The following is a 16,148-nucleotide window of genomic DNA, read 5'->3' on the forward strand; positions in this document are numbered from 1 at the left end:
TCATTGTGTTTGATAAAATATAAGGTAGTGAAATATTCCCTCTTGACTGTTTTCAGAACTTTAGTTTGATTTACAAATTCTACAACTTACACAACATGGCATTTGGATCCCTTGTCTGAATATTTCCTTACAGAAATACAGTAGTGCAGCGATTTTAGATTCCAACTTTTAATTCTAGACCTACATTAGTCCTCTGCAAAGAGACTTGGCAACAACTGATTGTTTGGTGTGCGCTAGAATGATGGAGACAATTTAATAACAGTCCAGATTTTTTTTTTTTTTGGCTGCATCCCTTTTGGCAAACTCCTTGAACAGATTTTTAGATCAGGTTTTAGATCTGTGTAAGGTGTGTTCACTTACTGTAAGGCTGACTCTTCACTGTTACTGTATTTTATGACTGTAGTTTACTACAAAAAAGGACTCTCCCTGTTCAAGCTTTTCCTGCTGAGACACTTGAAGAGGCAAACTAATACAGACATATTGCCTCGAGTTGCTGCTAATGCAAGATAACAACTATTAAACTTGTTAGAGTTAATGTCCTCATAAAGTCATTTAAATGCTGTTTAGCTCTGTACGGCGCTCCAAATGGCAAATCTGGCTTGTGATGGAAAAATATTTGCCTCTGAAGGACTTTATGGGTTGTAAAGTATTCATGCAGTTGTAATCAAGACAGTCTGAAGAAGTTTTATTTGTTATTTTTATGGAAGCCTCATCAAACACTAAACTTTTTTCCCCCTCAAACAGTTTTAAGATTCAATAGATGTGTTTGGAGCCAAGATTATTGGCATTACTTGAGGACACAAATAAAGAAACTTAAATGTGCATCTGCTGACATCCATCCCTAATATTCCTATTAATTCCTATTTAGTATGGAAGAGCATAAAGCTCTTTGCCTTGATGTTCAGAGTTTCTCACTATAAATCCAGGTTGATCGATTCATTTTCTTCAAAGGGAAACATAATTTCAAAGGCAGAAACATCTCTGTAAAATGAGGCAATCCTATGGAATGCATGTTTTAAAGCAACACCAAATAACTTTTCCTCTGTCGCGCGCACTATTTGTTTATCCAGCACTGGCTTTGGAAATAACAATGTCCACAGACAAGGTAGAATATGTTGCATGATTTTATGAAAGTACAATGTATTGCGAAATCAGATGCAAGTCAAATTTGTAGTTTCTTATGTCTCATTCCATCGAACTACAGATCAGCTACCCAATCTGGCAAACTTACATAGTGCGGTTATAGCCGATAGAGGCCTGCGAAGCGAATGCAGAAGTGCCGTTCACCCTGTTACGAGTTGATGAACCACTAAAAAGATTTTGGAAACATTATTTTTAAGGTACAAAAAACTTTTTGGTGTTGCTTTAAAATTTTTGTCCTTTCACAGTGCAAATGAGTTGCTGGTAGGCCTATCTTAAAGTTACATCATACCTTGCATTAAATTAATCAACCATTAAGGGAGATTAAATATAGACCTAAAGTCTGTGTTCAGATATTTTATAGTTTGTTGTAAATTCCATTTGTATGGGATGAATCCTGGTGCTGTATATGCAAGTTATTGGCCTATGCATTTCCATCTCAGAGAAATTTGGCCTATAGATGGCCTATGAAAATGTTTCAGTGATAAGTTTAAAATAGTTGAAGATATATCTTTAACTATCTTAAACTTATCAGTGGAACATATTGTATAACATTTCATTGAAAGGCTTAGGCTATTTAAGATTTTTCCGCATGTTAAAAACGAATTCTTTATTAAGATAATTAAAATGTTTCTTATAGGCTTAGCTATTTGCTCCCAAGGGTGCTATTTTTTGTATTCATTTATTTATTAACCAACTTGACTATTGCAAATATAAAAAAAATACAAAAAACATTCAAAGTGACATTACACGTTTTAAATAGGACAATTAAGTGAGCTTACCAAATGGGTCCGTGTAACGCTTTGCAGTGCTTTGTTCTATTTGCTCCATCCATCTGGAGGCGGTGGTAGTGTAGTGGTTAAACGGGCTAACGTGCAGTAGCCTGAAAGTTGTCGGTTCAATTGCCGGCTTCCACCGTTGTGCCCTTGAGCAAGGCACTCAACCCCAAGTTGCTTTCGGGACAATGTGATCCCTGGTAATATAGCTGACATATGTAAGTAATTTTGGTCAAGAAGTGTGTGCTAAATGTAATGTAATGTAATGTAATCTGATCCAAAAAAATGTGTTCAATAATCCAATTCAATCCAATCCAATCAAACACAGTTCAGCATGCATCAAGGTGCCAAGCGATTGATAATGTCAGCTCGAGATCAGAACTTCAGATGAGGGAGACATTGCTGCGTCCTGACACTTATGAGTAGGCCTACGTGTTCTAGCCTACTCATGTTCTGGGAGGCTTTGAAGACCTACATGAGCATTACCAATGGACTTGAGCCGTAGTAGCCTACAGGCCAATAGGCTATTTGCTGTTGAAATTAATACATGGATAAACTGATAAATTAGGCTTACTGTTGTGTCTTCGTTTAGCCTAATGAGTCTAGCGTAAAGCGTTAAATAAGCAAAAATGACGTCGATGGCAAAGCATTCTGCTTTGGGGAATTATTTGCTATGGCAATGGTATTCAAATATAGCCTACTGTAGATATGTTCAACATAGGCTGAAAGTTATGTTTAACGTGCCTTCTCCCAAAAAGTGTTAGTTATTAATCTATAAAGTAATGAGTCAAAATCACAAACAACTTCAGGCGGCGCTCTCTTCCTAGATGGTAGAGGCTGATGGTGCTATGGTGTTCTCCCCCCGGTGCTCGTGGTTCAGTCCAACCACAAGCGCAAAAAAGGAAAATTAGAAAATTGACGCATCATTTCAATTTTTAACTTCTGAACAGAAAACCATAACTGTGCTCAATTGAAAATCAAAATAAGCAACAATAACCCATTTACTGTGCTGTCCTATGGATAACGGATTTTTAAGCCTATTTTTATATTTTTTCATGTAAATTCTGCAAATAGAACATAGCACTGCAAGTTACACTGACCCAAATGATATTATGTGTTTAATATTACAGGCTACTTCATTGGTGTTTATATGAGAGATATTAAGGGATCTTCGGTTTTCTGATATAGTATTCTTGTCGTCATTATGAGAAGTGCCCTTTAATTCTGACGTAGTTGGGTGCAAGTCTGTATATTGTAGCCTAATATCTTCACTACTCGTCCGATCATTCTACCCGTGCAAGCATTGCTGCACTTCTCCAACCCCTGGCTACTTTGATTGCATTCCTTTCTTTGTATTTAAACATCCGGGTTTTCCTACTGGCTGTGCTTACTCTCCTCTCAGAAGCCATTTTGGACTCAGTTCAGTTTCTTGTATGTCAAAATCCGACCCTGTCCCTAGCCATTCTCGGTTTCAGAGGAAAAGGTGAACGCGCACAACGAATAACGACTAACCGATACATGTAATAGTATAATTGGTTTGTTTTTATTTTGTTCGTCGTAGATGGAATAGATCGATCTTTTCCAGATGGATTTGTGTACGTTCTAAAGTTGTTATAGCCCGTGCAATTTTGTTGCATCGGGGGCTGTACGCACAAAAGCAAGGCAAACTCTCGGTGCGGTGGACATCGAAGGCCGTGGGTCATTTGGCTCGTAGTGTTGAACCGATCATCTTTTTTAAATGTTCGCGAAGGAAACGAGATTACAAAGTGGAAAATCCGGCGCCACTCTTTTTCATTAAAGGAATATGTTTGCCTCCTGGGTGACTTTTGCACTTCTGGGAACTTTTTGTGCAGGTAAGACCACAATTTATGCGTGTATTAGTTACAGCGACTGTCCAAGGAATTACATTCACCTATACTACCCTTTTAAAAATAATACTCTAAAGTAATAGACTTCATTATCCAGTGCATGTGTGTGTAGGCTTCACACTTAAGGAAGGCGCAGATACACTTCTTTGGACTAGTGTCAAATGTTTAAATTTAGCTATTTGATTAATCGTTGCCTTACTAATCGCAGACAGATCATTGATCTGAAAGCCAACCATTTCAGTTGAATATATCCAAATAATTTGTTAAGCAAAACACGAATGACTTTAAATTGAGATTTACATCGGCTGCATGGTGATTCAGATCAGTAGGCTACCAGACAACATTAATATGATGGCAAATAAAACCACTTTGCTGCTTTACGAATATAGCATGCTTCAGCCCATTTCAATGCAAAAATAAGACGTTGGCAGTTTCTCCATACACCCAGGAGCACTTCCTTGGATAAGTGGATCTTTTACATGTTATGAGCTGCAAGGAGTGATCTGGCTGATTTGATCGTGCATTTTATCCAAGCACCTCTCCCCAACCCCTAGTGCCTAGTAGGCTAGCTGAAATATGAATGAAACTGGACCAGCGATTGTCTTTTACGGTGCTGGTCATGTGGCCTGTTACAGAAATTTATTGTGGTTTCAGGTTTTGATAGTATTGTTGTTGGCCTGGTTGATTTTCATTGTGGTTACGTCTGTTTTTCGCATTTGCATGCATTGCACATTTTAATTAGCTGTAAATGATATTGCTGTGAAATCTGAATAGTCAGGCGAGTGAAGATTCACACCATCCCGCTACAGTGCAAGGAAATGTGTGATATTTGTGGTTTCAATTTAATTATTGGCTGTATTCAATTAGACATGGGCCTATCTGTCCAATGCAAGTATTTGTAATCAGGTTTGGCCAAGTAAATGGCAACTGATTTGCACGTTGGATGTAGTTTTTTGTTTTTGTTTCAAAAGTAATATTTACAACAGTCGCACAAAAAATAAACTATCGAAAGATTTACATTTAGGCTATTTGTCCACCCCGACCCTTTTGTTGTGCAGTTCCCTCCTTGTTTTGACGACTTTGGGGGGAGGGGTACATAGGGGGTGGGGGTGTAGAAATGGTTCTTTTGTGTATGTGTTCACTTTGCCCAGGTTCTCAGCGCTGGGTTTTGATAAATTTGTGTTAACGCAAGGATGCTGTCTTACAGGGCAGACAACACTGCTGATGGTATAATGTCACATTATGTGTTCAGTTGGGGGAAGCTTTCCTTTCGATGCGGAACCTCACGATATTTGCACTGTTGGCACCAAAGGGAAATTCAGGACAAATGCATTTAGGCTCAACTGTTGTCTTTTTCATTTTATAACATCGATTGGACAATAACTTTATGAACTGTGTCACAATAAGCATAGTGTTTCCCAGGATTAGTAAAAATCGTTTTAAAATAATGTTAGGCTACTACTTTTTCGCTTGAATGCGAGTTTTCATTATGAGAATCACGTAAAACCACCTGATTATGTGCTCATATGTTTCTTTGTTTAAGCATTTTATAATAATACAACGTCTGACTTCTGTAGAAAGTGCCAAAGAGAATGAAAATGTCCGAAAACAACCAATCCTATGCTAGATGATCTGAGTCTTTTATTAGATAATATTATTGTAGGCTAGCACATGGACCTGTTTCTGTCAGATGATTGTATCCCATGTTACTTTGTACGTTGACAACTTTGTGTGTAGCTGTATTTGCATTTTGAAGGTACATTTGGGTTGTCCTTCCCAAAATTCCCACTTTTTTGTATTCCATTCATGAGATCAGCATTTAATTGTTTGCCTTTTAAAATTAACTCAAATAATAATTTGGCTGCTTATATGCTGAACAGATTTTTAGATTATAGACATGTCCTTGTCTTACATTCATGCTAATAAAATAGTCTTCAAAGAATATATATCTTTTCTTCATTGCCACTGGTTTCAGTCTAGGTCACCCATCACCTCATAATCATAATGGATATAGCCTTGCTTGCTCAGTTACATTTGTGTCATGGCACTTTGTAGAATTAAGAATTTGTCTTGTACTGAACAGGCTTTCAATTGTGGTGGCTGCACTAGCAATGAAACAAAACTGCTCCCAATACGCCACCCTCCCCAATACTCAGATCATTGATGCCAGAATTGTAAATGCTTTTGCAATGCTGTGAGGGGGCCCATAAACGTTGATGTTTTGGCTGCCGTAATGGTCTTCAGTGAGTGCATTCCATCCTCTGTGGCCTCCAACAGCCAGGGTTGTAAAAGGCAGACGAGGGTGGTTTGTCTTTCTGAACACAGACTCGGAAACAAAAGATTCCTATGCCCTGGTCTGCTTTGTCTTGCTTTCTGATTGCCGAGCTATGCTTCTTAGCTGTGTCAGTTATTTTTCTTAAGGCTCTGTTAGCAGGTATGAGAGAGAGTGTAGACTGGGTTTGTCCCCAAATTCCTTTTGACTGCATGGCATCAGGCAATGCGAGGGCTGCTTCTTCCTTATTCCTTATTCCTTCCTTATTCTCCGTGTGTGTGTGTGTGTGTGTGGACTGACCATGCTAGCCGATCCATGAATGTGTTGCATATTAATATGTGTATGAATGGCTATGTGTGAATGTGTGCGAGATTGGATCTGGGTTTGGAATGCTATGTTGCATTGGTGTCATCCAACAAGGACTAAATCAGTTGCATTGTGTTAAGTGTGTGTGTGTGTGTGTGTGTGCCTGTGTGTGTGTGTGTGTGTGTGTGTGTGTGTGTGCGTGCGTGCGCCTATGTGTGTGTGTGTGTGCACAGGGCTGGATTTTCAAAGGTTTGGCCACATGATGTAGTGGAAGTGGGGGAGGGGAGGAGCAGTAAGGATTGATTGCTCTCTGTGCAGAATCAGCCACCTTTTTAGAGTACCTCAACACAGTTAGAACCTCCATAGGCATTTAATCATATATATATATATATATATATATATATATGTTACAATGGCATGCATATGTTTATTTGCATTGTGTTTCAGCTAAATGCTGTGCTGCATGGGCTGCATTGGGGAAGGGAAGGGAGCATGGAGAGGGGTACCACTGTGGGAGATGGGGGATGGGTTGCCTCTGGCAAGAACAGGAATTTAAAGAGACCGTGTCTATTTTTCCCGGCCAGGGATCAAAGATGCAGAGTCTGAAAATTCATGACAGAGTTGCTTCAGTGTTACAAATTGTGTGTGTGTGTGGTACTGTCTTTGGACAGGGAAATCAAGGAAAAGCAAGCTCTTTCCTCCAAAACCTGATTAGTGTCTCTTGAAAAGCCCATAGTGATATCACACAGCAAGTCCTCCTTGAGAATGGCAATAGCCTATATAGGAGGAAAGTTGTTTCTTTGATTTAAAATGACTGTCGTTGTATGTTTCTTCATTTGATTGCCTTTCTATTTGATTGCTGCTGGTAGGAACACTAGTGCTATTATTCCTGACCTGACTGGATCAAACATATTGGCCTTTGTGTAGTATGTAAAACAACAGCTTTGATGACTGTGCAAAGATGTAATCATATGGAATGTAGGCTACTTCATTGTCATTTTGATTAACATTGGAGATGTGATACTGTATTGCTATTTATTAGCACATTTCAAAAGTCCATATTTGGTTTCCTATTTTGATTAGCGGTTGGAATTATGTTATGTTAAAATTTTAGGCCTGAGTCTAATAAATTTAAGTATATGTTTCTCACAAATGTTCTCTAATTGACAGAAGACTGTTTCACAGACAGATTGACAGAAGGCCTATTATATGACAATGACAATCCTTATCCTGTTTCTATAATCAGTGTTTCGCAATGTATGACAGCTACATTTTGAATACACAGTGCCTTAGATGTTAAATGGTGGACTGGTGATTAGATGAATGGAAAATGCTCAGTTAGTATAGTAGTTTTTAGTGTATCTTTGTCCTAATTCTCAATTATTATGACGGCCATTCCTCCATCCATACAGGAATGAAGGACCGATTAAATTACTCCTGCATGGCTTTGGTTAGCAGTTTACCTGGTTTTGTATTGTGTCAACCAATTTTAAGAACCCTGTTTACATGTTTAAGTTGCAAAGTTTTGAATGAGTTCTGAAACACTGAACGTATGTGCAGTAGTTTTGGTGGCTGGGATTTGAATGCAAGGGGCCACACAATCCGACTTTTAAACGGGCATTGTTGGTTGGTTGGTTGTCAGAGAAGTTGATGTGTAAGGTCTGGCCAGTGCTCATTGCATGGTGGGTCAGAGAAGCCTCAGGGTTCTTGGAGTATAGTCCAAAAACACAGATGCGCACACTTATGTCTCCTTGTTACTCTAGTTTTGCTGCTATGTACACATATCTCAGTGCTAAGTGCAAGATGGAAGAAGGTACAAGTACTCAGTGCAAGATTGTTGTTTATCAATATCCATATATCTCTACTCCTTCATATCTGTTAACTAAGTAAATAGGCATAGCTACCTACCTAAAAATGTCGTTGATGGTAATCTAATCCGCTTAGAAATAAAAGATGAATGAATAATGTAAATGGAATTTGTTTTCTCCTGAGCCTGAGCCAGAGCTTTTAAACTTGCATGCTCTTGCACAGTTTGTGCAGGGTGGGAACACAGGGAAGCTTACATACAATGCTGTCATGATATGTTACCTACAATAACAGTGGTATCACCGTACAGCAGTGATCCATGATACTCTGTGCTGAGCAAGACAATTGTCTTCAACACAGAATCTCACAGAATTTCTCAACTGAGATGAAACTGAGTGCAAGGAATGAACCCCGCGCATGCAGATGGAGGGTAGTGATTATCTGGAAAACCAATTGGTGATTAGATAAATGTTTTAATGTTAAGATAAATGTTTTAACAAACATTGAACGTATTATTGAAAAATCTACCAATATTTGGCTTATTGTGAGCAGAAATATTGCAATATCCTACCCCTAGTCCTACACTGACCATCCTGGTCACCTGGTCATGTGCATCGTTCACAGACCCAAACATAGCTGTACTTTCAAGTATACTTTTACCCTAATATGAGTCATTGTAGTAGTGTTGTGTAGTGACTAAAACCATTTATTTTAAATGCCCTTAATTACAATTTTATTCCAGTGCTCATTTTTCAAAATGTCCAGTTGATTGGATTTGCTTGGTATTTGAGATAACTGGGCATTATGCCCAATAATTTGTATGGTGGAATTAGTCGTTCTATATGATTCTCTCATTTGACCATATCACAGTTGTTTTTTTATAGAGAGGTCAGGTCTCAAATAAATAAGTATTGAAGAAATTATTCACCTTAAATATATTTAGACCAAGTCCACTAGTTCCATTTTTTTCTATTATTAGGTTACTGGTTTGAAGCTCTCTAATGTTTGATCGTTAGACAAAATTGTTTACAAAGAGTTTGCATTTAGTTGGGTTATGTAAGATATAAAGGCTGTCATGCATGCAGGGGCTTATTGATGTTTATGTCGCTAAAACAACGGATTCGTTGCTTCAGGGTCCTTAGAATGTCTTGTTAGTGTAATATGATGCGCATGGCTCTTAGAATATTGTCTCTTACAATGCAAAGCCCCATTTTCTTTGACATTTGTTACCTGTTGCCAGAGTTAGTGTGAGTGGTGGAGGAGCGGCGGCGACAAATGTGTATTTGTTGGATAGTGCCAACACAAACTGAACCCTCATTGAGCCATCTTTGCATCTTATGACTTACGAGTTTCACAAGCAGTCTGTTCTCACAGCACTGATCAGATCAATTGCATGGTCCAGAGATGAGTGACATCTAAAACAAGTGAAATAGCTGTATGGAGCTATGGATTCTTCATAGATACACTAGCTAAAATATGCTGTATATGCCCATATGAATGAAAAGGCTTCATTTTGGCCTGGGAATGGATACATGGGCATCATGTGACAGTAAAAAGAGGGCTAATGTGAAAAATTCTGGTGCATACAAAACATAGGAGCTATGTTAATGTAGTTCAATTTATCAATGTCACAAAAGGGATAATTTAATGTACTAATTGTGCAATCAATTACTTGGAGATAAACTGTGGAAATTACAAGAGGTGCCCTGGGATTAGTGTTGCCTTTGGCCGTCTCTGGTAGGGCTGCACGATATATCTAAAATCTATCGTTATCGCGATATCAACGCTTGCGATGGACATACCGCAAAGATTACTTAATTTTCGATACATTTTGATACATTTTCTGTGCCGTGCATTCCATACAGTCTATGGTGTATTCACATTCTGAATGTCAACATATTTTACCAAACCGATGCTGTCATGCAGCCCTAGAAGCCCGTCCCCCACCAGTTTAGGTGTGTGGTGTTTTAGGTGTTGAGGCAGGAGCTAAGTCGTGATGGCTGAAGATAGTGAGTCAAGCGAGGTAGGCTACACTTAGGTGAAGAGGAAATGGTGACTAAAAGGAAAAGCACGTCTGTTATATGGAAATATTTTGGTTTTATGAAGGCCGACTTATTACAAACACAGCGCCAAATGCGTCCTTCTCCACCGTGTTCAAATAAACAATTTCTTTCGTTGTTGTTATAGGATCAGAAGATAGCCTATCTGTCTTTCACTGTAAGGCTTGTATTTCATAATTTGCATTTAGCAAAAGCCCCAGACAGCAGCAGAGAGGTAATCAGGATTCGTTATTTGTAAAAGTTGTTTAGCCTACTTTGTTAGCCTGGACTGTGTGATCGCAGCCACTTACTTTCACTTTCCGCGGCATGCCGGTAGCCTAATAACGTGGGATGCGCAGCGTATGAGGTTACAGACTGGGATAGCCTACTTAAGATTTTAGATGAGTGACCGCAGCGATATAGCTTAAGTACAGTAGCTTTTTTGCTAGGCCCAGCAAAGGCTGGCAAAATGTGGAATATTCCACTGGTTGGTGTACAAGTATTCAGATTGGCTGTCTATCCGTCTTTTACGAGGATTTTCTTGGAGCACATCTTCCACACAACTTCGATAGTCTAGTCAGTGGGTATCTTAGCTGTCCACCTAGGCTACATAATATACTGCTCAAAAAATTAAAGGAACACTTACAGTTTTCCACAATTGTTCAAACCCATTTTTTGAAACCTTCCACCCTTCTCTCCATTCTCAAACTACATTCACAGAATGTCTGACAGTTCTTGCAAAATAAAACACTCGCCTTAAAAGTTTTTCTTATGCTTAGAATCAAACAGTGTCAGCACCAATCCAGTGTATGATTGAAGTGTCCCCTTAATTTTGAGCAGTATATTTTATATTGTTTATGTAGAAAATCATACATTTAATTCTGTAATTATACATTTATCCCCCCCCCCACCCTACAGTCTATGTTAGCAGCAAGTATAGAATGGAGAAAAACATAAAATATTTAAATATCGCAAGTTATATCGTTATCGCAGTACTCAATAATGTTATCGCATATCGCATGTTTTCCTAATATCGTGCAGCCCTAGTCTCTGGCGACTGAAAAGTATATCTAGCGACTGACAACAAATCTGGCGACTTTTTCGTGTGTCTGGCGACTTTTGTTTTTTCTATGCGTTATCCTTCGGTTTGCCCAGACTGACTGCAGCAGCAGCTTAAAGCGTGAGAAAAATCTTCTCGCAAAGATGCTAAACTCTGTTTCGTTGTTGAAACGTCAGAAAATCTCCCCTCTCATGCCTGTTTCATTAGTGAATTACATCGCGAATTTGCCCAAAGCGTTGCCCCATGATTATAAAAGGAATGACTGGCTATAGTATCAGCCCATTTTATTACAAGGAAGTAGATGTTCTATAGATCTAAGCTCAGACAACGCTCATTGGAAGGTGCAGCAACTTCGGCTGAAATGACAACAAGAGAGTCAACTAGACGAGAGCAATGGCATGATGACAGGGACACGCTTGCCAGCGTCGTTCAACAATTGAACAAAGGAAGTAGGCTAGCCTACAACTTCATTCACAAGCAAAGCAGTGAATGTTAGAAAAACCTATAGCATTCGTTTAGGCTATGTAGGCCTAGCTTCAATGTTGTCAATGCAAGTTGATGCAGGACTGTCGGCTGAGTAAAAAAAAATAAAAATTCTATCGCTCTGTCCGAGTGACATTTAAGCCTATATTATGTAGCCTAAATATATCCAAAATATAACCATTGCCGTAAGGGTACATTGCGTGTAGGCTACCCTATGGTCACATTATAATCAGACTTCAAGCAGTGCAAAGCAGATGCAGCAGTGAATAGGTTGGAAATGACTGCTTTTCAGCCACCTGATGCTAGTGTAGTCTAGATGATAGGCTACAGAAAGTAAAGTGTAGCTAAGTATATTAAATGAAATATATTTAAACTAGGCTCTTAAAGCTGCCTATATGAGGAGAAAAGCAAACAGGAGTAAAAGGGAATTGAAGGGCCATTACCGTTTTTTTTTTTTTTTTTTTTGGGGGGGGTACGACGTGCTGACGTAATTAATATGCAAATTAGCGCGTGACGTCATCTAGCGACATTTAGCGACTTTTGGAGCTGGCTTTAGCTACTTTTCATTCGAAATAGTTGCCAACACTGCCTGGGATGTGATGTGGTGTGCCAGAAAAGCAGAGCATTTTTCCAAATGAATTTTCTTATCTTCCACATTCTTAGCATTTCTTGGTGAAATCATGCTAGTTACATAAACCCTGTCCATTGTTTAATCATTAACTGCTTACTATCTCAATGATGAATGACATCATTCCCTCTGATGTAAAAAGATTTATCAGTAGATGATGCCCTGTGTTTGCTTTTCAGTTTTCCCCTTTTGTGTTTGTCATCTCATGCTGCTCAGGGTTTGCACTATATCGTGAAATGCTAGGCAAACACAGGAAGTAGTGTATTCATTGGAGCTGCTCATTGACTGTAATTGACTTCAGTCCTGAATGTGGACCAATGTGGAATCCATTAATCTGTCATTTACTCTTTGGCTTCCATCCTAACTTGTTGCAGATCCCTGAAACCCACATCTAACATATGAGCTAATATGATAAGTGGAGATCAAAACGGTCACATTCCAAAGTAATGTCCTTGTGGCTTGCTCTAGAAAGCAAACACATGTGCTTGGTGCTTGTTTAAACTTTATAAATAGAATAAGTGAGTGAGCTCAAAGAAGAAATTATTATTGGGAAAACATCAATTGACTTTAAAATGGTAGAGTATTTGGGTCATTCTGTGTCCAATCAGACAGAATCCAGGGAAATGGTTGCTGTACCATCTCAAGAGTTTGTCTACAATGTTTAGGTCCCAGAAATAAGACTTGAAAAATAGTTTTGTTAAATCCAATGTTTTCATACATGTTTTCACCCTTGAGTTTTTTTTTTTTTTTTTTTTTTTTAATACACTTAAAACTGCCTTATCTTGGAGCCAGGCCATGTTTGGGTAATAATATCTTAAAGTATTATTCCTAGCCTGCTCAAACTTTGTAGCCTGACGTTGTCATACTCAAATTCTAGTCAGAATATGAGTCTGATACTGCTCCATTGGGACGCAATTATGGGGCGTGTTTGAACCGATACAGGGGAGGAATGCCTCTGCACTAGAGGTCTGCGCGGGACTGATTTTTCATCCCGCCCACTCCCGCAATATTCTGTCCCGCTCCCGCCCGCTCCTGCATTAATGCGTCATTTTTAGTCCCGCTCCTTGCGGTTTTCCCTTGATGAAAGTGAAACCATGAGTTTTCCCACATCTCAACTTTGGCCAAAGTTTTCAGAAATAATAGTTTTCAGTGATAAAATCTCATTGAAATAATATGCATTTTTCCATATAGGGTCTTAGAAGCCATCTGTCTCCTTCTAGCCATAGTGTTTTTGTTGCAAACTAAATCAACCTAAGCGTGCTCAGATGACGTGATAGATAAGGCGCTGTTGCTCACCTGTCCATCATCGTAAAGCCCAATTTGATTGGTCCGAACAGTTTAGGTTCGAGCATAGTTGCTCCACAACGGTAGCCTGACAAGCCAGACCCACATTAAAATATAGGGTCTGGGCACTCACCGTTCGCAGTGCTCAGTCCGAGGGGCGGGATAATCGGTTGTCTTTTAAATTCTCTCTGCACACAATAGGACAGCGCTATGAGTCCCATGCGTTTCCCACCAGCGGAGCTAGTTGGCTAGTTCAAACTTTTGCCAACTTAATAAAAGCTTAACACGTGTCACACTGTTCGCCAACAGCAACATTATCTTATTTGTTTTCAAGTAGCAGGGAATTCAAGCCAAACCGTTGCAACTCTGCCATCAATCATTATGTTAAGCCCGCCTAACGACTCTATACACGATTTGATTGGCCTGATAGAAGTTTAATTTTTCGAGCTCACAAGCCAACGGAAAGTTGCTAGAATAGCCCTGGCAGCAAATTAAATTTAATTTGCGTCTAGATTTCTAGGCTACCACAACGGAGCAATGCCAGACCGAACTTCCCGACCTCAAATGTTGTGGGCGGGGCTAAGTTCGGCTGGCACCCAGGCTAAAAACTTTGTAGGATGGAAGACAAACATGTACTTATTATGACTGGATCATTCAAAGTTTGTACTGCATGCCCATTCATTTTAAGGGCCTAGATTTGGAACAAAGTGCAAAACGAGTGATACTGAGGGTTTTGTCAAGTTTGTGTTTTTGTACCCACACATCACATCAATCAGCATTAGGGCTGGGATAAACGATTATTTTTTAAACGATTAATCTAGCGATTATTTTTTGGATGCATCGATTAATCTAACCATTCATTTTTTCAGTCCGATTCGATTTCGATTATCGATTATCTCCCCATTAATTCACTAATAGCAACTTATACATGTTTATTTACATATCTGAATGAAAAAACATGAATTATTTAACATTGCAATATATGTTTATTGCTCTTAAGATTCCAAAATAAAAGACTGAAGTGCAAGTAAATACAAGTGCAAAGTAATGTATTCTTAGTCAGAGGTAGCATTCAATAAAGTTTCAGTTAGTCATTTTAAGACGTTCTTGTGGGAATCACGTGTGGATGCAATTCATAACGTAGTAGTTCAAATAACAGTTTGTACTTCTCCTTTGGACAAGCACTTTTGAGTCTTGGAAAACACTTTTCCATTTCCATCTGGATTTTGCAAACAGAGTCAATAAAATGAGCCCTGCATGAGTAATACAAGCAGCTGCAAGTAAGCATGCTAAACTTGACATCCAAACAGTATTCTAACGTTAGCTTTGAGATAAGGTTACTGCTTGATTGCATACTGTAACTTAACTTCGTTTAGTCTCCTCAATGTACTATGTTGTGATAAGACCTTAGCAGAGTTTACTTTAACTTTAATGCAGCGGTTTTGAACAAATTTGCGCAGCATGGTCACGATGCTAAGCGGATTTAATAGCAATGTAGCCCACTGTGTTCTATGCAGTGCTTCTATGTGGCAACAACAATCCTTCAACAATCGTGAATATTTTGTTAAATGCACATGCAGAGGAGGAGCAGCGGGCTCGTTACGAGAGAGAGCGGGCGGGGCGAGCAAAGGCTGTGTGAATAAGTGGCAAGTGCAGCTCAATGAAATTATTTTATCTTATCTTTAATTTAAATAGCAGGCCTACAACATAGAACATCAATGTGTGGTGGCCGGTTTTGATTTCGTGGTGCCCAGCCACAGATTAGTCAACGTATGAAAAACACTGAAGGTGTAAAATTAAAAATATTTAGCAGCACACGTTATGCTTGACGAATCGACGCTCATATTTTGCGTCGACGTATTTTTTGCGTCGACGTCATCGATTATGTAGTTTTTGGTCATTTTCATAGGACTAAAATGGCATATGGGGAAGATAGGAATATGTACATCTACAGGAATGGCTTGATGTACACTACCAGTCAAAAGTTTGGAGACACTTTCCCATTCCACTCCGTTATAGACAGAATACCAGCTGAGATCATTTGCATTGTTTTTTATTAAGGGGAGCAGTTTTCAGAGTACATTATGTGCTTACATAGTTGCAAAAGGGTTCTCCAATGTTTTCTCACTTAGTTTAAAATGATATCAGATTAGTAAACAGAATGTGCCTTTGCAAAATTGGAGGAATGGTTGCTGATAATGGACAATGTAGATATTGCATTAAAGATCAGCCATTTCTTTCTACAACAGTGGAGAACCCCTTTGCAATTATATAAGCACATAATGTAATCTGAAAACTGCTGCCCTGATTAAAAAAACAAGTAGTGTGTGAGGGGCACAGAAAGAGCTTCATAGTTGGTCGGGGGTGCTGTACTTCTTGTGCACCAGGTGTGCTCACCAACCAGGGGTAGCACAAATATTGAACTGAATCAATTCATTGACATTCAAAAATCATATCGCAAAAATATCTGTCAGAACAATCGCAAT

The 16,148-nt window shown here is 39.0% G+C and overlaps 1 protein-coding gene across 2 annotated transcripts in view; it reads left to right on the plus strand.

Annotated features, from left to right (window-relative positions):
- Nucleotides 1-3,358: 3,358 nt before the first annotated feature.
- The window catches only part of acvr2ba (activin A receptor type 2Ba), a 44,714-nt gene continuing 31,924 nt past the window's right edge, over nt 3,359-16,148 (plus strand). For both annotated transcript variants that reach the window (XM_076290510.1, XM_076290511.1), the window contains exon 1: nt 3,359-3,769. In XM_076290510.1, coding sequence (XP_076146625.1) covers nt 3,721-3,769 — 49 coding nt within the window. In that variant the 5' untranslated portion in view covers nt 3,359-3,720. The remainder of the gene's footprint in view (nt 3,770-16,148) is intronic.

The sequence above is a fragment of the Alosa pseudoharengus genome, unplaced genomic scaffold (genome assembly GCF_046254945.1).
Source record: "Alosa pseudoharengus isolate Yale_2024_CS ecotype anadromous, Long Island Sound unplaced genomic scaffold, YU_APseudo_1.1 YU_APseudo_1.1_scf_18, whole genome shotgun sequence".
In the NCBI taxonomy this organism is placed as follows: Eukaryota; Metazoa; Chordata; class Actinopteri; order Clupeiformes; family Clupeidae; genus Alosa; species Alosa pseudoharengus.